This window comes from Centropristis striata, chromosome 16 (assembly GCF_030273125.1).
Source record: "Centropristis striata isolate RG_2023a ecotype Rhode Island chromosome 16, C.striata_1.0, whole genome shotgun sequence".
Taxonomy (NCBI): Eukaryota; Metazoa; Chordata; class Actinopteri; order Perciformes; family Serranidae; genus Centropristis; species Centropristis striata.
This window is the reverse complement of record NC_081532.1, coordinates 8,688,660-8,710,688: the sequence shown is the minus strand read 5'-3', so window position 1 is coordinate 8,710,688 and position 22,029 is coordinate 8,688,660. Positions and strand designations below refer to the sequence as shown.

The following is a 22,029-nucleotide window of genomic DNA, read 5'->3' as shown; positions in this document are numbered from 1 at the left end:
CTACACCAACACTTTATTGTAAAGCTTTTTATATTAACTTAACGTAAGGATGTTAAACACACGTTTCTTGTGCTATCTATTCTTTCGACGACAGAGTATCTGCAAAATCATTAAGTCTACCATGAAATGATTTTTGATTCACTTCAGGGACCTGTGAAGGATAAGAGACAATATGATATTTCAGTTTAAAACAATCACTTAAATTTACATTAACAAAAACGAAATATGATCTGGCCATTTTGATCAGCTTGACAAAATAAAAGTAAGAATCTCACATTTTAAAGATGATGTATCTCTTTTTACTTTGCATCAATATTAGATTGTTTACTATTAAATCGTTACACCCCTAATGTTTTGATCATACTTATTTTAATGAATACTTATGAGTGGTAGTGTAAATGAGAAAAACAAACAGATTGTTGAAAATAAAGCATTTTACAATGATTATATTCCAATTCAAGCATATTTCTAACCTTAAAAACCATTAACATTTGTAATTTTCACAGCTCTCAACACTTTATAACAAACCTGGCAATAATGCAAATTGCAGATTTAAATTTCTAAAACTTCAGTAATTCTTGCAATGGTTATAAGGTCTTCTTACATGCTGCTAAGTGTTTAAGTCAAAAAGTATGCTTAAGTTTTTCTTTTAATTAAATTCTAATCCTGTACCTGACAGTTAAAAATGGATTAGATGTGCACACAATTACCTTTCTACTCTGTTAAAACATTGTCAGAACTTCTTACTGTTGACACAAAGCACTGTGAAGCAGCTGATTTAAGTTTTCAGGAGCAGAGTAACTCTTGGTGGAGAACCGATACAATAAAAAGTCAAGAAACCAAAATGTAAAAACCGAGAGCCTCTTTATTAAATTGCTTCAAAAGTCAAACAAATGAAGCTGGCATATCTTGGTGAAAAACACACTTCAGCAGGAGTGAAAACAAAACTTAAAATGCTGGTGAAAGTGTTGATACACTCCAGGTGCCTGCAAAGACCCCATTACTGAGAAAAACAAGGTGTGCTGCAAATGAAATACATTTGTAAAGTTGCATGAACCTCACAGAGCAAAAATACTGATTTAATGCTCAGACAACCCATTAAACCTGACGAATGAGGGCATTTAATCAGCTGTGGCTAAAGTTCATTATGACACAAGTTTAAAAAATGTAACAGTTAATATGAAAATGTACTAAACATATGCACCGTGCCTGAGAAATAATCTGTATAAATGAGTTTGCAGTTGAACCGACTGATAACATTTTCCAAAGACATCAAACTCACATGCAAAAACACGAGGGAGTCAAATTCTCGCCCTCAGCATTATAATTCAAATTTTACAGTACATGCCTTCATGTGCAAATCAATATTTCAAAAACAAATCTAGACAATACAGAGGCAGATTCTTTTTTTTTTTTTTTCAAAATAAAGTACCGGTATAAAAAAATAAGTAATAAAACAAACATGGATTGGGACTTATTAGAGTAAAAAGTAGTTCTGTCATCATTTGGGCATTACATCAAACTTCAAAAATATCAAAACAAACTCACACAAATTCCCCAAAGGAATATCCATTTCCTTCAGTAATCAGTTACTTTTCTGATTATACATAAGCAAAATATATGATTTTCATCCATTGTTTGATCCTTTTTTTTCTTAATCCAAATTGAAGTATAAAGTGTCTAACAAGTCTGAGTTCTCCAAAGAAAATTCAAGCAGCTTTTCTGCTGACAGCCTATTTCAGGTACTCTGTTATTAACGCGACGCTGATGGATGACAAACATGGAAACATGTAATCTGTTAGTCCAGCACTGCAATACACACACACACACACACACACACACACACACAGTTATCCTATTATAATACTGAGTGGTACCCCAGTCAGTTCTTCTAAGACCCCACAATAATCAAGTAGCTGACAAGTCGTCGCCACGTCGTTGTCAGCAGTTCTGTTGACTACGCTCTCTACTGCGCAACAAAGCTTCATGCTACAACCCTGAGACGCCAACAACATCTGAACACAGTGAACATGTAGTGTCAGAAACATACAACCATGATAAATAATGAACATAATTAGTGATGCTCGTTACTGGAGGGAAGCGTGTGCCCATTATTTTTTAACACCTGGCCCGCAGGGTTTTATGAGGTCTAACGCTGAGGGAGACAAGCAAAGTCACTGATGGATTCTTAGAGTCACTGAGTACATTCATCATTTTTACTTGCTACATTTTGATTTTTGTATAAAACAACCTACAAAAATAGCTGGTTACTTGTTAAAGGAATAGTTTGCTTTTCTTTTTCTTCAGTGGGGTCATATGATGTACTTATCCATAGTCAGTGTAGTATCAGTTGTGCTATATTTGGAATATTTTCACTGCTTTACTTTGCTGCCAGACAGCCCTTTCTGATGGGGAACTGAAGCAATTATGCTATTTTCCAAGCTACCAGACATGGGAGCTGCTAGTCCACCGCTGCCTCAACCATTTAGTTTGTTTCTTACTGTGTGACTCTGATGAATTTTAACTAACCATTTTAAAGCATCAAGATCACACAATAACCCAAACCAATCAAGGCAATGGTAGACCAGCAACTCATGTTCTGTGAGGTAAAATTACAGTTTTTGTCAAAGGAGACTGGTGGCTTTGGATACTGCTTTAAATTCCCTCACAAAACCTTAAAAATTATTGTTTTTTTTCTTTCTTTTTAGGTGACTAAAATATGCTTTGCTGCTGCCTCTATCCACAGCAGTATGGAGTGTCTCTGCTGTTACTCCTTTCCTGCTTCTCCACACTGGGAGCATGCCGACTACCATCTACTGTAGGTAATGCACTGATTTTGGATAAGTAGCTCATACAACAACACTTCAAAAAATCCAAACTATCCATTAAAGTAGCTGGTAGAACAAACAATCCACAAACCAACCGCAGCTAAAAACCTACTGCCGTTTGGCAGGTAAATAGTATCATTTCATCTCTCACCTGACTAACATGCCAGCCCATTAGTCAGAGGTGAGATAAGAGAAGAGGAAGATGGACCACCTTTGTTTCGGCTATAATGTGCCACACCACAAAACCCGCTACATTTACACACCACACATGATGATGGTGAACAAGAACTCACAGTGAATATAGTATGACTAAGTGGCATACATTGTGCACCGCTACCACAGATGTTTGGTCAGTCTTATAATGTAGAATTTAAAGCCATGAAATCTATGAGCTCTAAGCAGCACACACGTGGTCACTCTAGGTATCAGGAGAAGATAGAAAACTGTGCAAGATACTGGTAGCCTGACGCAGCAGAGAAATCTCACTGAGATGTTCTGAATGACCTCATGACTAAAAAAATCAAGTGCGTCATAAGTTAAGGCTGCACTCTTACCTCCATTGTAGCACAGTACTGACTTTTTGATATAAAAAATAAAAAATTCTACATCAAAACATCTGGTTATTTACACAATGTCAGAGCAGATAAGGGTACGGCTTCAGTACAGTGGTAGTAATAAATCCATCAGAGTGGAAGGTGAGCAATTGAATTTGCTTGTTTACAGTCCCGATGTGAGATCGCAGCTTGTCAGCCTCTGCTGAAGTATAAATCGGCCCGCTACTGGCTTTGTCTTATTTAGTGGAGTGAAGGCTATTGCGATTGTTAAGAAAAAAAACAACCTTTAATAACCTTGTATTGCAAACAGGAGTTATATTTTTGAGGCTGGAAGAGACTAATGTCTGTAAACACTGGAGGAAAATACTTGTGTATTTGAGTTCTAATGGTCTCAGAAAAGTCCAGAAGATGACGTCATCTTATGCTACTGGTTTGAGAACTGAGCGTAAACACCTTCCCTCTTTCGTGAGCTCTCTGGTGAAACACATGCATGGCAGAGGAATCGCCTCTTCCCGCCGAGAGATCGTGTTGAACTTGCACTTCTTGAGGTGGTCGGCCATGCTGGCGATGTTGGCAAACTTCCACTCATTCACTGTACCGAAAGCAGTGCTGAATCGCCACACCTGAATGACAAACGACAGATAATCGATCAATTACCACTTATAATGTGACAAAAAAAATCAAAGGTGTTTCTTTAATGGCAAAAAATGACAAACCTTGTCTGTGATCTGCCATGACAGAGACCCATCAGCACGCTGTTTCTTCTCCCACAGCAGGACGACCATGCCACGCATCTGGAGCAGACTACCGCACACCTCCCTCATGGTGCGGGACACTCTGGACAGTTGGCACAAGCTGAAGCTGTCCAGGAAGCTTGCTACATGTTGCAACACCTCAAATGGAAGGTTACTGAATTGATCGCTTCGAGAACCAAAGCGGAAATTTTTTCTTGGGAGGTTGGCCCCACCTTTTAAGGGCAAACCAGGCTGAACCCCAAACGAGCCGAGGTGCCTGTCGTGGATGATTCTGAAACCCTGTACAGAGGGGCAGAATCGTCTTTGGGAGTAGGTGCAGCCATAGTAGGCCAAGGGGCAGCGTTGCTCCATCCAGCCATTGAGTCCGGCGTGAATATCCCCGTGAACATTTTTGAAATGAGACGAGAACTCGTCCCGCCGGAACAGCTGCCCACACACAAATGTGAACATGGAGCGCTGCTTTGTTTGGTATCGAGCCACACATTCGAGCACCAGGTCTAGTCTGAGAGTGTGGAAGGGGCTTGGATTGGACAGCTGTGGGCTGGCGTGATCGCAGGCCGAGGCTGAAGCGATATCTCCCACCATAGTGTTGGTTGCAAGAATGGCTGAAGGGAAGGAGAATGTCTGTGTTCCAAAGTCGATGTGGTAGCCATCGACAAACCTGCTGTCTGAGATTCCTCGGCCTCCTGGAGAGTCCCCAAGGCAAAAGAGCAAAGCTGCAGTGATGAGATCAATGCCGTGGAGGCCCATGGGGTCGTCTGCCACCTCCAGGTCAGATGTGTCTACTGCCTTGTCCTCCATCTTTGCTCGAAACAAGTAAGGGTCTGACAGCAGAGCCCGACGTCCATTAAATGTAAACATGCTCATTCCTCTCAGCATTTCTACACTCTGTAGTTTTCGCTCCAAACATCTATACCTGAGTTCACTGGGTAAGTGTTGGAAGAAGTCATTTCTTATGTGATCAGACAGCAGGAATGGCATTGGTATTGGATCTGGTGCCTGTTGGGGCACAAGAGGTTCCAGCGCTAAAACAGGCATGTAATGCGGAGGCATCTCTGGCCAGACACGGTTGGAATCATCTATTGGCTCCTCGATAATTTGATCCTTCTCTTCAAAAAATATCTCTACAAAATCATTTTCTTCTTCCCAGCTAATACCATCTTCTTCTCTGTCTGTCCCGACTGCACAGTCCACTCCACCCACTGCTCCGAGCTCACAGTCTGAATCAGAATCACTCTCCTGCATGTCTACATTCTTCCCTCCATCTGCGGCATAAACATTACGACTATCACCATTTTCTCCATTGTGGATTGCTCCATTCTTATCAGTCTTTTCCCCATTCAAATTTCCAACAATTACATCAATATCCTTGGAATTTGTGAGGATGTCCAAGGCTGCTGCTAAACTTCTGCTCGTCTCCACCGAGGCTCTATACAACCCATTGTAGGGCTCTTCTTCCATTTCCACTGTTACATTACCTAACACTGTCTCCGGTAGACTTGATGCTGTGGCCATTTTGTCACTTTCATCTGCTTCCTTATCTCCATTCTTTGACACGGTGGTTGTGACCTTCAAGGACTCCAACAACATCCTCTGATCCTGGAGAGCCAAAGCCATGTCTAGCTGCTCCACCTCATCAAAGTCTTTGCTCAAGTTTTCATAGGACTTGCGATCAGCGTAGCTCACGGGCCACCGATTCCACTCCATAGTGCAACATACTATACTCGCTGGGCACGTTTCAAGGTGTTGTGCCATCTTGATCCTTGGGATGGTGAATGGGCAACCGAACCCGCTGTTAAGGCACGGCAGCCTTTCATATGGACACAGTAGACGGTGTTCCTCTAGTTTGCATGAGTGAAAAACTGCCCCACAGACTAGAGGACAGCCCATGAGGTCGCAGCAAACGCCTGCCTCTGGCCTCGCCATGCATCTTCTGTTGATGCATTTAAAGCAGTGGGAGTGCAGGGTCTCCATTCTTTCTTTATTGTCTCCTTGCCCAATTGGTTCTGGCAGGGATGAAGTGTTTAACCCTGAAACAAAGTCAACAAAAATACACTTATTTCGCAAGTCTTAAACTAAATACATGCCATGGCAACAACAATGTTTTTAGTTGAACACACAAAGCAGACAGCTGGAACAGAGCATGCTGGTGTCCCATTTACATTAATGCAACCCTTTTGACATTACACATGTGAGACCCCTTGCCTTTAAACTCGCACATGTTGTCTCTGTGGGTGTTTACTAAAGATTTAAACTCTTCAGTAACCTTTCACAACACCCCTTCTTGAGTTTCATGGTGACACCAGTTCTTCCTGGACTTCGAGGCAAACTTAACCCCTCGCCTTTGAGTACTGACCTACATTTTTTTTTTAATTTTCCAAGTTTGGTGAACTCCAACATCTTATGCAATCTGTTTGCATACCTGCCACAAACAAACCCACGAGGTAAATGCCTCTGAATCATGAGCCCCGGGCTTATTCAGGTAGTGTTACATGTGTGAGGGGGATTTGCAGGATAATGAACACTGGCCTAAAAGGACACCAAACAATAATTTAAAGACCCACAATAATGCTGCAAGTCCAAACCGCAACAAGAGAGCTATTGTTAAAGTCTTTGCAACTATGGCCAGCAACAGCTAGTTAAATTACGCAAGCATAGCTGGAGTAAGTTAGCAAACCGCTAAAAACACAAACAACACAGCAACAACCGGCTCTAATAATTATAATCAAATATACAGTATTATCGGCAATAGCATCACTGTGGCCTATTTTATTATAAGAAGTTGTTTTAATGATGACTCGGCGTGGAGTTGGAAAGTCTTAAAACTTTAAGTTAAACAAAAGAACATCAACAACATGGCCAGCCAGTTAGCATTAGCAGCTAAACTTCGTTATCATAGTTAGCTAGCTGCTAGCTTCTAGAAACTGCTTACCCGAGTGACGGGGTTCTCCGGGTGGATTTTATCTTTACTTGTATCACCGTCGTTGATATCAGCAACGTGAAAACTGCAGCTACACGAGCATCTCACAGTATTTGGTGTGTCTAAATCTTCTTATCATATGAACTGGCTGCGGCTGGTTCTCCGGCTGTGAGTCCTTCTTCGCTCTGAGTCAATCGGCGTTTGTGTGTTGATCCTGGTGCTGTGGGACGACGTCGTGCTTCTACGTCATCACGTAATTGTTCATATTTAGGTTTATGGACGCGGAGCTGAGAGGAGAGGGCACTGAAATAGACGGACTGGGGAATACCCCGAGGACAGTTTCACATGTAATAATCCCCCACGAAACGTCTGTGCTGTTAATAATGAATTGATCCTGTTGACTTGAATGTCGCCACCCTGTTAAAATAATCGCCTAACTCATTTTTTTCAAGTTTTGCAGGAAACACAAAAAACTTCACCAAAAGTGTAACATATGACATTTATTGATAATTTCACTCAAAAAGGATGTTACAAAGGGTGGCTATTGGCATAGTAATAACACGTTGTGTAAATTATGTAATTTAAGAAAAATAAATGACTTAGGAATTTTTTTTAACATGCCTTTGTGACTTAAGCAAGATATGGTAACTCTTTATTTTGAAGGTGTCTACATAACAGTCACACAAGCCTGTCAGAAACAGGACATGAAAAGTATCATGAGCATTAATGTTTCTTCAAAGTGTCATTAATGTTCATGACACATCCCATGTCATGTTTATGACACGCTCATGTCACTCTTATATAGACACCTTAGAGTAAAGTGTTACCAATATTAGTGTCAACAATAAAACACTGATAAACTAAACTGATAACCAAACAATCTCCCTCTAGCTCTTCTTTGCTGGGTTCTTATCTGATGCCTATGTGGCAAATTGTTAAAGAAGTGATGATCTTAAAGGGGTAAAATCACATGATCTGATCAACTGAGGATGTAGGCGATTTTACAATTGGTGACCGGCGTCATTAGGAGATGATTTAGGCAAAAAAAAAAAAAAATGACAAAAAATGTTTTAGGCGATTAGTTTAACAGTGTGACTATGTGTAGCCAAAGTCGGATTTAGCACATTCCTCTTTGCCGCAGACCTCTGTTATAATTGTCCAAAAATGATTAAAAACACACCAAAACTCAGTGGTAGAGTTAGTATTTTCATTTGTATAACATTATTACCTTTATTTAACCCCCAGAACTCCACTTAAAATTGCTGTTATAGAAGGAAACTGTGAAAGCAGGCACAGATAATCTCACCACTGTGTCACTGTGTGTGTATATATATATAATGTTTTTATAATGTCATTGCTCTCTGCAAAAGTCCATCTATTGCACATCCATTAAAGTGAGGAAACTGTAAAATGAGCAAAACATTGTTCCATAAAAACTGATTTTTAAAGTATTTTTAAACATGCCAAGAGATTTCAAGTTAGGCAAGCCTTGCATTTCACATCAAGCTTGTGGGGCGTGACAGGAAAAAATATGATGTGAAAGACATCAGTGATAGAAGAAGTATTTTTCTTGTTTGTTTTTTAAATGTATTATTATTTAACATTTATTTAATCAGGAAGGTCCCATTTGAGATACAATATCTCTTCTACCAGGGAGTCCTGGTCACGTTTGGCAGCAGAATAAAAAAAATCTCATATAAAAATATTAACAAAGACAAAAACATTGTCGGAAACATACAAAAACACAAGGAACCAGAGGCTAAAGGAGTCATGTCAAATAATGGTACTTGTTAAAAGCACCAACATTGTTCAGTAAATACTGATTTTAAAATATTTTTAAACATGTGAAGAGATTCCAAGTTAGGTAAAATTTGCATTTCATGACAAGCTTATGGCCTACAGCTCTGTTCAGGTGATTCGGTCTTTGAAACGAATTTTCTCTGATCTGGTGTTAAAGCTACTGTTACAGGTCAATAAACTGTTTATATTCTTGGGTCATTTACCCAATAAAACAATTCAAATTCTTTTAGTACTAATATAATCACACTGAAAATACTCCACCACAAGAAAGAGTCCTGCATTCAAAACCTTACTTATTGCTTATTTGACAATAAGAAAAATATATAATACATTAAATTTATACTTAAAGTATAAGTAGTCATAAAACACACTATGCTCCCATTACTAGTAAATTCCAGTATTAAGTTTTACTTGGCTGGAAGTACAAAAGCTTTAGCAGTAAAATGTTTTCAAAATGAGTTAATATCAGAAAGTAGTCGCTGAGAAAGCCCCCTGTAAAAATGTACTATTATAATGTTGGATTATTTGCTGTGCAAGCAGACTTTTAAGGCTGTATCTGGCTGAGGTGGAGCTAATTTTAACTTTTTCTGTTTGGTAGTTTAATCTATAACAATACACCTATATTTTACAATATCCACATGTGTTATCTATGCTTTGCAGATAACAAACATACAAAGTAGAAATAACTGTGAGGTAATTGTAGTGTAGTAAAAATAAGAATATTCCCCCTAAAATGTAGTAAACAAGAAGTATAAAGTGGCACAAAATGGAAATACTCAAGTAAAATCACTCAAAATGGTTCTTAAGTACTTGAGCAGTTGAGCTTAAGTACTTTTTCAACAATGAAAAAACATTCAGAGGCAACACTTAAGAGACCTTTATTAAGCTGAATTCAAACAATCAATCTATAAAGAGAAACATATGCATGACTTTAATTATCATTATAAATCACACCTGATCATGTGTGTTTGTATTTGTGCATCATTATGTGTTTGTGTGTCCATTTCTTTGCTCAGTAAGGTCTCTGATCCCCTGATTCACGAGGCCACCTCTGAGATGTGGTGAATGTTGGACAGGGTGAGCTGCGCCTCCCGCGCCGGGTAGAAACGTCTGGAGCGAAGCCACAGCCTCCCAAACACGCCTGTGATCAGCAGCAGGACCACCAGCAGCCCTCCGAGGACAAATGTCTCCACAGGGGGGACTCCGCCTGCATCTACATAGAAAAAGGACACAGGTGGGACAACACTTTGCATATGAATTGTGTTTAGAATCTCTAAGCTTTGAAGATTTAAACACTAAAGCTCCATGATCCACATGAGTTACCAAGATGATATAAACATACTCAGATTGGGCTTTTCACTGTTGTTTGGCAGTCGTCTGATTGGTCCATAAGACACTGTATGGGACAGAGGGACGTCTCTCCGTATCCTGATCAGTTCATCTGCACCTTCACCAGAACAGTTCTGTGTGGAAAATTCACGAGTAAACATGAAATAAACAAAGATTCTACAAGTCGTCAAGAAATGCACATTTTCACAACACTTGATATCAAGGTACACAGATTTAACTTTAACAAGCTTATTATTTTAATGCATATAGTAGCATATTGCCTCTTCATTAGTAAGATAAGATAAAATATTACTTTATTCATCCCGCAGTGGGGAAATTTAGTTGTCACAGCAGCTCAAGATACAGACACAGATATAGAAAACAGAATAAGAATATAAAAAATAAGACATATCCATGGTTTTCTTGATAATTACCAAAGTCATTATCTAGAAAACAATGGGAAATGTCTAGATATCAGCTCTTAAATTAAACTCTTATGAGTTATTATTGTAATCATTATTTTTGTCCAAACAAATGTACCTTTAGTTACTTACTAGGCATTAAAATGAACAAGAAATTGAAGAAAACAAGGGTAATCTAATATTGTTTTCCATGATTGTAGTTTAGTTGCATAAGAAAAGAGCACCACCTTATAAAGCCCATACTGATACAAATTATATTAAGACTGCAATTCAAGTATAACAGTTTCCTCACTTACTGTCAATATGCTGTAATTAGGAGTAAAACTCCTAAAATAAGGAGCCAATGGTGGATGTGTGTACCTTAATATAAAGTGTCACCCGCATTTTTAAATCAGGACAGCTTAACTACAAGCTTATATGGCTGAAAAACTGTTCTAGGCAGACGGGTCTATATTAAGGACCGAAGCTGCACATATAGTGGCTACTTGTCTGAACTGGCCTCTGACTAAGAGTTCGAGGAATGGGGTGTTGCGCGAGCTCACTCACAGGCTGGCACAGCCCCGGGGTGTTGTGGCAGATCTGGACGTTGCAGTGGAGGAAGACGTTGGTGTAAGAGCTGCCGACAAACTTGAACATTTGTATCCTGAACAAGGCCTCCGGGCCCTGGCCGTTCTTCAGCACACTCAGGGTCTGTTCATTGGACAGCACCGGGCAGCTACGGGAAGGAAGGCAGAGAAGTCAGGGAGGCCTGGTGGCAGTATCATGAAATACTGCACTCTAACAATAGAGACAAGGAACAACCTGTGTGATAAACTGCAAAGCTTGGAAATAATGTAAATACTATCCAAGTGATTACTTTTTAAGACAGACTTGTTTGAGTATTTTCTTCCCCCTCGGGCATTTTGAAATCATTGTGCGTTTCATTGCCCTGGTGTTGCTAACGGCACCAAATAACTGCCTCGTTGTCAAGGACATGCACAGCTGTTGAGCTGAAACGCACGTGGCCTCTCAGACAGGAGTCACATGACCCGGCTCTGAGAGTAGCCGTCTGGCCAGAGCAACAAATTCTCTTATTTCAGATTTCAACAGCGTTCCTGTAAGAGGACTTGGAGCTGTTTGGACAGAGTGTGTGAGTGTGGAAATAGCACACATGCCATCAGCAGGTTTCAAATGGACATCTATAAAGTATCTTAAAGGGATATTTCACTTGCTAAATAACCTTCTTTCAATCAATTACCATGTGTTACTTTGAATTCTTGAATAAAACTTTTCTCTCACAGAGAATATTGTTGATGAACTGAAGTCAATCCAGGCCACATTTAACACCAAAACTGTGTCAAAACACCCTTTTAAAAATTCTCACACAACTCATGTTGTCTCACTTATCCAGTGGCATGCTCAGTACTTCCGAAACACGCATTTTTGCTAAATCCTTAATGTTTTACGCTACAATCCATTTACCTCGGAAGTCAGTGTTGGGAATGAGTCACGAGTTAACTGTGTTCCGGTGCATCAAGTCGGAAAACCAATAAGGATCACTCTAACCATGTTAACATTGACAGCACAACAACACAACAACACATTACACAATACTTTACGCATACAAACACCTTAGTAACACGTCCATAGATAGAGGTGGAATGAACTGAGTGTAGGAGGGATTTAACGAGAGGCAAATAGGACAGAAGTGCTGTTGATATTGGATCTTCAGTCTCGGGTTGGTGGTAAAGTTCTGATGTTTTGATATTGTTTTACTGATTTTAAATGTAGCCGCCATTCATGTCAATTCATTAAGAATTTTCTCAGTTTTTGTTATCGATACAAATAATCACTTTTGATTAGTTCAACTACTTTTTTCAAATGTACGATAGCAAGAAGAGGGAGTGTAAATGTGTACCTCCTATCACATGTGTTTCTTTGTTCCTATTTGCTCATAAAAAAATAAGACTTTTTCTCAGTTTGAACTGTTCCTAGGTATACCTGTCCCGGATGAAGGTGTACTGAATGTTGCTGTACGGATCACTGGTTGGTGTAGCCCAGCATCTCTCCGTACGCAGCGCCAGGTGAGCCGGTATCTACCAGACAGACAGACAGAGAGACAGACAGACAGACAGACAGACAGACAGATGGGGTCGGGGGACAGTCAAGTCATGGTAGGTTAATATTTTCCATACTTGGCCACAAACTGATGATTCATAGTAAACAACAGCTGTACTGAGAGGTTATAACAACATGCACGAGAAGAAGGAGCAACACTGAAACACAACCTGGTTATGGTCGAGTGTTAGATTTCCAGCACAACATATTGCTTAACTTTGTGTAACCTAGTCCAAAAATAGCTGTCAATAGTAAGAATACTTGAAAGCTTTGATGTGTTTTCCAAAGCTCAGCATACACCATCAGGACTCTTATTACATTTTACTACCAGCTATGGCTTTTAATAGATCATATCTGATCCAAAACACTAAATATTGCTTTGCATTCTACACAATCATCAGCTCAATCTGAGGTGTAGTTGAAATATTTAAGGGGAGACATATTTCATCAATATACTTTTTGATATCAGATATGTTTTTGTTTACATATGAAAATTAAGCTTTTTTAAATTAAATATATTCCAATTTGCATACATTTCCAGAATAGAAATGTGAACATTGAATAAAGCCAGGTTCAAATTTTCAAAGTCAAAGGAGAGTCAAAGGTTTTCAGAGTCAAAGGTTTTTAAAAACAGCATTTTTAAACTGTTTTTGTCACTCCATAAATCAAAGAATACTAACAAGCATAAAAAATATATTTCAGCCATGTATTTATGAATAAAATGTTTTGTAAATCAGGCTATGAATGATATATACAGACAAACACTTCTGTAAAAACTACCAGAATAGAGATAGGAATGAATCTGTAAAGTTTGGTGTAGTGCTACTGAAGCGTAGATTTCTGGCTCAAAGTTTGAGAAAAAAACTCATTTTGAGAAAATGGCATTTAAAGAGATGTATTGTAAAATTCCATTCATTTTGCAGGATACTACAGGTGAATAGGGTTAAAAATTTAACTAATAGATATCATGAAACTTCCCCAGTTGGGCAATTATTTATTGTATTTCCTGAAGTTTTCGAATGAAGCATTATCTAATGTTGTTTTTTTGCCTATAGTGTCTCGCCTTAATAGGACTTTAATATTTAATTTTAAAAAATAGTAATGAACTTTGTCACTTAAGGCGATTTACCATAAAAACTTTCACAAAGATGTTGTCATCCAGCGTCAGTGACGGCACAGTGGTCCATTGGTCCTCAAAGGCCTCATCTTTGTACAGTAACATCGACACGGAGAAGTTCCCGTCCTCTGTGTTCAGAGTGATGGTTCTGTAGAGAGAAGAGAGTGTTAAAGCAGCCACATGTTAGGGTATTAAGTCAGTTAAGTTTGATTCAATAAAAGTAAACACTTACCTGACGTCAACTCTAATCATGTTCTCACCGTTGGGTTGTTGGACCAGGTAGTTGATGGGGTAGCGGCATACAAACGTTATGTTGATGTAGTTTCTGGTTATAACATCTGTATCGTTGTTGTGTATCGTGTTTATGAACATGATGTGTGTGTCGTCTGAGGCCTGAGGAGAGAAAGACGTTAATCAAAGTAAATATAATAAAGTTACAGACCTAAGAGCAAATACATGTTTACACAATTTTTTTTCCGTTTGCCAATATCTACTGTGTTATTGTGTGTGAACCGCAGCAGAAATCTGCCATGTAAGTGAGGTCAAAGGGTGCATGAAGAGAGCAGCTATCTGGTATCAAGAGGGAGTCTCCTCTTACATTCTTCATTTTAATTTGGTCCATGAAAACCTCAGGCAGCTTAACAATCCCTGTGACCCACTGACCCTGATCTACACTCATCTGCCTTGTGACCAAACATGACACGGCAAACTCTTTTCACACGTCTGGTTCCTATGACGCGGCAATGAACCTTTGTAACCCAGGTGGATAAGTTTATCAGTATTCAAGGATGACAATACATTGTTTAATTGTTGATTCATTTGCTGGTTATTGCTTTGTTTGATTTATTATTCATTTAATTCATAGACAATGTTAGAGAATGGTGAAAAATCACAATATCCTAAAACCCACAGTGACGCCTTCAAATGGCTCATTTTGTCAGATGAACAGTCCAAAACTCAAATATATTGCATTTGCTATCACACGGTGAAAAAACAACACCACAATTTCCCAGAGTGCAATGTGGCATCATTAAATGCCTTGTTCTGTCCAGCCAGCAATTGAAATAGTTTCAAAATATCCAGTTTACTATATTGTAAGAATGTGTATGAACTTTAAACCACTTCTTTGCTTAAAAAATGGTCTAAATTATTAATTATTACCTCCACTAACAAGGTAGTCTTTTCACATTGCCAGCAGGATTATAGAAAAACTACTGGCCAGATTTATATAAAACTTGGTGGAGGGATGAAGCATGGACAAAGGAAGAACCTATTCAATTTTGAGCATATTCAATTAATGAAGCCGATACAATAAATATTTTTCACTTTTGTTAACATTGTGAGATAGGGCTTCTGTGCTGTATTTAGTTGATGTAGGAATAATAGGAAAAATTTGTTTCTGATATTTAATGGCTTACCTGATCAGTTTACTTTGCTCTTCATTATTACGCAAATTTTAGAATCAGCCATCAGCGTGTTTAAAAGCTCTGAGCTATAAAATACAACCCATCTTCTTTGCATCCATGTTGTTTCTGCATTATGACTTAAAGCTCATGAACACACCAAAGTCAGAAGAATGACTTGGTGAAATTGAACCATCTGAGGAGCACATGAATGCAACATTGGCCTTGAATGATTAAGATCAGAATATCATAGAAAAGTTTATTTATGTCAGTAATTCAATTGAAAAAGTGGAAATAACACATTATATAGATCCATTACACATAGAATGAAACATTTCATGTCTTAATTTATTTAATTTCTTCTGATTATGATAATTATAAAAGACCAATTTTAAAAAGTGTGTTTAATAGGGAAATGTTGGCCTATGAAAGTATGTCCATCTATGTGACTCAGTACTTGGTTGGGGCTGTTTGACTTGACTTACTGGAAATAGACTTTTCCATGATATTCTAATGTATTGAGATGCACCTGTAGTTATAGGTGTGCATGTTAGATGTAGCTGCAGGTTGTGAGAATCACATTAAAACTTAACATGAGTCTTTGAGCTTCCTATTTCCCAAGCTATAACTTCTACAGGCATCATGCTCTCACTGTAAATGTGAGTGATGCGGTTCAATATTCAACTGTTGCTGGCTGACGCAGACGACACACCGTTAGATGTAGACGGGTGTAAAGGTTGTGTCCAACGTTTGTCTGAGCTCCTGCTGGGTGCAGATGGAGGATCGGCTTCTGTGGTGACGGAGCACGATGGATTGCTTTGAGCTCGAACACTCGAGACATCTTTTACTACCTCTTGGTAAACACACAACCCCCCACTGTGAGCACCACTGACAGGCCTCTACAGCGAGCAACATGTCTTCATCACGCCACAACAGAACCCCCACTGGCTCCAGTAACTAAATACATTTACTCTGCACTTGTACTTTAAATGGGTCTTTTCTTTTCAGGCCACTTTCTACTTCTACTCCACTACATCTGATTGGGAAATATACTACTAATTGACAGCTTAAGTTACAAGTTACTTGCAACCTAACATATAAAGAGCTTATAAACATTTGTTTGGACAAATAAAATGATAACAACAAAACTAAAGTTTAATTTAAGAGCTGATATCTAGCCATTTTCCATGGTTTTCTTGATTATGATTTTGTTTATTATCAAGTTATCAAACAAATGAACCTTTAGTTATACCAGGTATTAAAATTAACAAACAAATGGAGAAAAAGGGTGGTCTAATATTTTTTTCCATGACTGTATGTTGTTTTGTTATAAATTAATCTACCCAGCAGTTTATTCAAGTGCAGCAGAAATGATTAGTTGATAAATTAATTTTAGTATTTTTTTAGGCAAAAGCATTTAATGGTTCCGGCTTCAGAAAATGTGAAGATTTGCTGCTTTTTAAAAAATATTTTTTTATTTTTATTTTTATTTTTACAGTATTTACATTCTACACTTCTACTTTATGATATTAAAGATGGGAATATAACTAGATTTCTAAGTACTACATTTTTTACACTACATTCATTTTTCAGTTAATTACTTTTTATATAAATAACTCTGCCCAGTACAAAGTATCTCTCCACATTGAGAAACTATAACAGTACTCTTATTTGTTAGTGACAAAAACATCATAATAAAATATTCAACATAATTTTGAAAGAGGCCATTCTGTACTTAAGTAACACTTATAATTCAGTACTTTTAATACAGAGTACAGTTTTTTTTTACTTTTACTTAAATTAAGGATTTGAGTACTTCTTCCACCACTGGCATTGATTACTCTTTACTTTCTATGCAGTTATAATTACTTTTTTACTTAGAAAACATTTCCAATGCAGGAGTTTTACTTGTAATGGAGTATTTTTACAGTGCAGTTACGTAAAGGATCTGTATTCTTCCACCACCACTGACTGACACTTGCACTTCACTGAATGAGTAACAAACTCCGTCTGTGTCTCACAAATCCACAACTATCATGGAACATGAGCAAGGACGCTGTCATGTTTCAATAAAAATGGCTGACCTTTAAACCCAACTATTCAGTCATTTCTTCTCTGACGGCGGGTTTTAAAGGATCCTAAGTTCAAGGTGAAAGCAAGACTGACAGCTCTGGCATTCTTCTTCTTTAGCAACAGCCATCTAATCCAGAGCCGGCTTACTTCGCTCAGCCGCTATGCGAAAAACCTTGTAAAACTGCTGAGGTGGAGCACTGGGAGATTTCCTCCCTGTTGAAAGCTCTGTTAACCTTTTGCTTGCTTTACAAGAAAAACCTTCATGCATTTCAAGCAAGCGTTTCAAGGACACTTGTGCACTGAAGTAGGGATTTACACCTTGCCAAAGTTTGAATCCAGCAGGAGTGGCTGGATTGAAATAATTAGGAGGCTAGTTGGCCAATGATTTATGGCCTTCCTATTCAGTGAGCATCAACAAATAATCATCATTTCCATGTAAATCGTGATAATTTAGAACTATGAGACCATTCAGGGTCCCTTTGCTGCTTTGAATAAGGTCCTGCGCTATTGTAGGGAAAAGGAACAACGCCGCCCTTCTTTCTTGACATACACGCCACTCCCTCCCCCTTTCTTTTCTCTTCACTCCTTTCTGTCTGGCCTCAGAGTATGTGCCTTTCTCCGTCCATCTTATTATACTTGCTATGAGCTAATTCCATCTGAACAGAGTCTCACAGTCCACATTTACGTCACAGCAGGAAAAAAAAGTGTCTTCTCTCATTCAAGTTATTTTTACTGTTATGTAAAGTGCAATAAATCGCCTAAAGCAGCTCCTTTTTTGGCAGTAAAGAGATCCTGATTGGGGCGACAGTTCCCACAACAACCGTAGACATCGTAACGTAGGTAATTCATCATGATGGGGAACTTATGTTGTCAATAATGGCGATACCGAGTGTCTTCATGCTTTGTTAAGGGCTGTTCTAAATGTCTGAGTTCACGTGCAACATTTGATTAGTTAGTCTTTGACTCCTGCAGACAGAGCCTGAATAAGAAGTTGACTTTAATGCTAAAATGTTGAGCAAAAGATGGAAGGTGATACCATTATCGTTCCACAGTCAGAGAGGTTGGTCTTTATGCTGAAAACGTAGTCATCCCCGACCTCAACGCCACGGCACTCTGGGTCATTTAGATGCAAATCCCAAACCTAAACAGAAAAAACAAACACACACACAAAAAATAATTTAAACAAAATCTTACTGCAAATAATTTAGGATATTCATATCAGGGAATGTCCACATTGAAGGAAAATTGCTTTGAGTTTTTTTTTTTGCCAACTTACATAAACTGGAGGCACTTTGTTGAGGAAAAAAGCACTGGGAATAACGACCTCCATATGGTCGTTTGTACAAATGACAGTTTCATTGAGCTCTAATAGAAAGAAGGTAAAAAAAAATTAGTAAAAGTAAGAGATTTTTTAAAAACTTTCGGTTAAGTCTCATAGACGATTGAGATATTTTACGTCTTAAGTCTAACCATTAATATCTAAATGTCAGTGGAGGAATACTTCTACTTTATATTTCTACTGCACTACATTTCAGAGTAAACCTTCTACTTTTCACTCCACACTACTGCTGAATTTACTTTTCAAAATAAGACAAAGCATATGTTGTATTCTTAAAACATGATGTATTTTATAGATAAAACTGCCTCATAAAGGTTGTCAAACATATAGATAATTTTTCAATACTACAATATGATTCTCAATATTGGATAGTATTGAAAGTACCAAATCTATTTAAGAAAATCAGATCTATAGTCAGATTTTCAACCCAAAGCTGCACAGCTGATACAATGGGGAAGAAAGTGTGTGCAGGTTGTTAAAACATATAGAGTATAATATTTTTAAACTGGTTTTATATAAAAGTTGAAAATTCTGTTATTATAGCTGTATAATAATATATCCATCATAGTGATCCAATACAATTATGTATAATAATACAAGTCAGACTGTATAATGAGGACTTTTATTCTTCATTAGTATGTTCTTGTACTTTAGTGGCTACTATTACCAAAATAAAAGATCTGAATTATTTTTTCACCACAGTGCTTAATGCTATATCATACCTCCTCCATGGTGAAAGAAACTATAAACACCATTAAACTTTACTTTAAACTTTTAAAGGTCTCTTTTGAAAGAACATTTCAAAGCCAGAGAAGCCCATGTTAAACCAATAATTGTCAATATGAAAGATGACCCTCTAATGACTTCCTGAATAAGTTTTCCATAAAAAAGCAATTTGTTTGACCCCTGACTCTTCACTCCCGGGTGTGTGATGTGATGTGAGGTGTGAGCTCACCCTCCTCCTCAGGCTGCAGATACTCTGCCGAGGTGACCATCCTCATGGTGAACAGTAACCAGGCAAGAACCAAACTGGCAGGTGCCATCTTCCAAAGACTCTCCCTCTGGTGTTTCTCTCAGCTCAGCCACTCCGCTGCCTTTTGGCCCTCTCCCCGAAACTCTGTGAATCTTCTGGGGACTATTCACCACAGCTCGCTGTCACCACAAGACGTAGTACCCCTCTCTTACTCCAACCCTCGAAACACGGCTCTAATGAACTGGGAGCCTCCCTCTGGCCTTAAAACACCAGCTTGAATGATGTCCCCACCAACAATGAGATTCCGCACATGAATAGAGGGAACTGAGGGGAGTCCAAGGTAACACGTATGTTACCGCCTACTGCGGCGATGTCCTCTTAGTAAACATCTTACAACTGTTTCTTACTACAGGGAGCAACAAGAAGTCTGGTAACCATGTAAAGAGGAACAACAGTACAGGGCTGGCACTCTTTGTTGTCTCCATCCTTTGTCTGGACATTTTAAAATCTTTACTGGTGCGGGAATCCCAGTCAGTCAGACGAAAAGAAAGTCATTACCAGTCAAGGGCAATTCAGTGTACGTGTGAGGTGGAAGAGACCATAAAATACTTGAGCAAGCAAACAAGAATGAAAACATCATTTTCATCACATTGAAAAAAAGCTTTGCAGCAGGAGAAATGTAATAAAACAGCCACGTATCTTAAACCTGTCCTATTTGTAAGTAATATATGACAAGATTAGATGAATGCTACCGCTTGGCAGAAAACTTCTTCACATTTTCTGGCTTTTATGAGTTTAATTTACAAGATTAGTTTCCAAGAGACTGAATCTTGTGCAGTTTTGTCTTGCAAATAAGACAGGCGTAAGTGTTAGGATGAATTGTCCCACATTGTTTTTAACAGACAAATGGCTCTAAGAAGATTGTCTGGCAGAAGAAAATCCTGCTATAATCCAGGACTAAAAGTGAGTTAAGGTCAATGGCTCCATTTTTACTGCAAGGAAATAAACCGCAATAAAAGCACAGGACAAAAACAGCTGGTCATAACAGGCTGACACCCTGCAATCCACATTTATTTCCTGAAAGTTGTGAGAATACCTCAATCACTGATCACAGCATTTGAATTAATCTTTTTTTTTTAACTTAGTGATGTTGTATAGAAATTCATATATTTAAAGGTGCTGTACATGACATTCAGAACTTTAATATAGCAGTAAACAAATATTTGCTATAAAGAGATGTAGGAATGGCGTCCTGAGCAGAGAACGAAGTCACACTCCCTCTGTGTGTTTTTTAATCTGAGCCTCTCGGTTCTTTATTTTGGTAGCCGGGCTGGCCGCTTGTGCATAAACGTGCATTTAGTCCCTCCTTTGAAACTCCGTACTGCCCAGCTGTGAACAGGAGAGCCAAGATTATGGCTGACAACACCTCTGGACGAGAGCCGTACATGATTAGTTGATCAAATGTAGCTATCTTTGACGGTCAGCATCAAAAATACCAGTCAGTTTAATGTATTTTTTCAAATTATTACAGCAGTGCTGGCTCTCTGCTCTAATCTACGCTCATCAGTTGCTCCTAACATACTCAAACCTGTCGCACCACCACCTCATCCTTTCAAATTAGTGGCCGAGTTCAGCAGTAACTGTGGTTCTCTCCTGATCGAGAGAAACCAGTTTACTAGGAGGTTAACGTCAGATGGCCGAATTAATTTAACTTCCATGCTAAGATACATATAGTTTAGTGATGCCAAACCATGACATCTTAAAACCACCATTACAGCTGCCGTTTCATCAAATAATACACCTTACATTGAGTTCATGAGGCGTATTCCTAACCATGTGACCCGGAGTGGACACTACTGATTTCAGTGGCATGAAAATGATTTGGTTTCTGAAAAAAGTGATTTGCCTCTTATAATATATTCTTTATTTTTTCTGACGTTGTTTAACCTTATAGATTAAATTGTGCTCAGTTATGACTGTTTTCTGAGTGTCTTCTTGTTCATTTAGACTAATCAACTAGTCTCCTGTTTAAACATCAAGGAGGACTGTAGGCAAAAGCCTGCCATTAGTCACGGCTCCTATGTGGCAACCTCCATCCCTTTCCACTATCTATTTTGCTGGAGCACCAGTGCTGCATCGTGGGTTTAAATGGTGAATGGACCTGCACTTATATAGCGCTTTTCTAGTAGCTTTGTGACCACTCATAGCGCTTCACACTACAGACTACAGTCATGCACCCATTCACACAAACATTCATACTGGTGGCAGAGGCTACCCTAAACAGTGCCAGCTGCCACCAATTGGGAATTCATTCTTACACTAATGAATGCAGCATCGGGAGCAATTTGGGGTTCAGTATCTTGGCTGCCATGGTCAGGGATCGAACCACCAACCTTCTGAGTGGTTGACCGCTCTACCA

At 38.6% G+C, this 22,029-nt stretch overlaps 2 protein-coding genes across 3 annotated transcripts; both read right to left on the bottom strand.

Moving 5' to 3' along the window:
- Positions 1–2,473: 2,473 nt before the first annotated feature.
- fbxo30a (F-box protein 30a) lies at positions 2,474–7,331 on the bottom strand. Of its 2 annotated transcripts, none has more exons than XM_059352792.1 (3): positions 7,070–7,331; positions 4,099–6,167; positions 2,474–4,005 (listed from the first exon to the last, which is right to left on the bottom strand). In XM_059352792.1, the coding sequence occupies exons 2-3, from the start codon at positions 6,109–6,111 to the stop codon at positions 3,802–3,804; spliced, it is 2,217 nt and encodes a 738-aa protein (XP_059208775.1). In that variant the 5' UTR covers positions 6,112–6,167; positions 7,070–7,331; the 3' UTR covers positions 2,474–3,801. The 2 variants fall into 2 exon arrangements, with proteins under 2 accessions (XP_059208775.1, XP_059208776.1); XM_059352793.1 differs by having other exon boundaries at positions 7,108–7,197.
- A 2,563-nt stretch (positions 7,332–9,894) lies between these two features.
- Positions 9,895–19,680, bottom strand: si:dkeyp-110a12.4 (pancreatic secretory granule membrane major glycoprotein GP2). Its single transcript, XM_059353514.1, has 9 exons — positions 19,593–19,680; positions 18,575–18,663; positions 18,335–18,439; positions 14,055–14,215; positions 13,835–13,970; positions 12,589–12,683; positions 11,155–11,323; positions 10,200–10,320; positions 9,895–10,070 (listed from the first exon to the last, which is right to left on the bottom strand). Exons 1-9 carry the CDS (start codon positions 19,678–19,680, stop codon positions 9,895–9,897), a joined length of 1,140 nt encoding a protein of 379 aa, XP_059209497.1.
- Between the last annotated feature and the right edge of the window lie 2,349 nt (positions 19,681–22,029).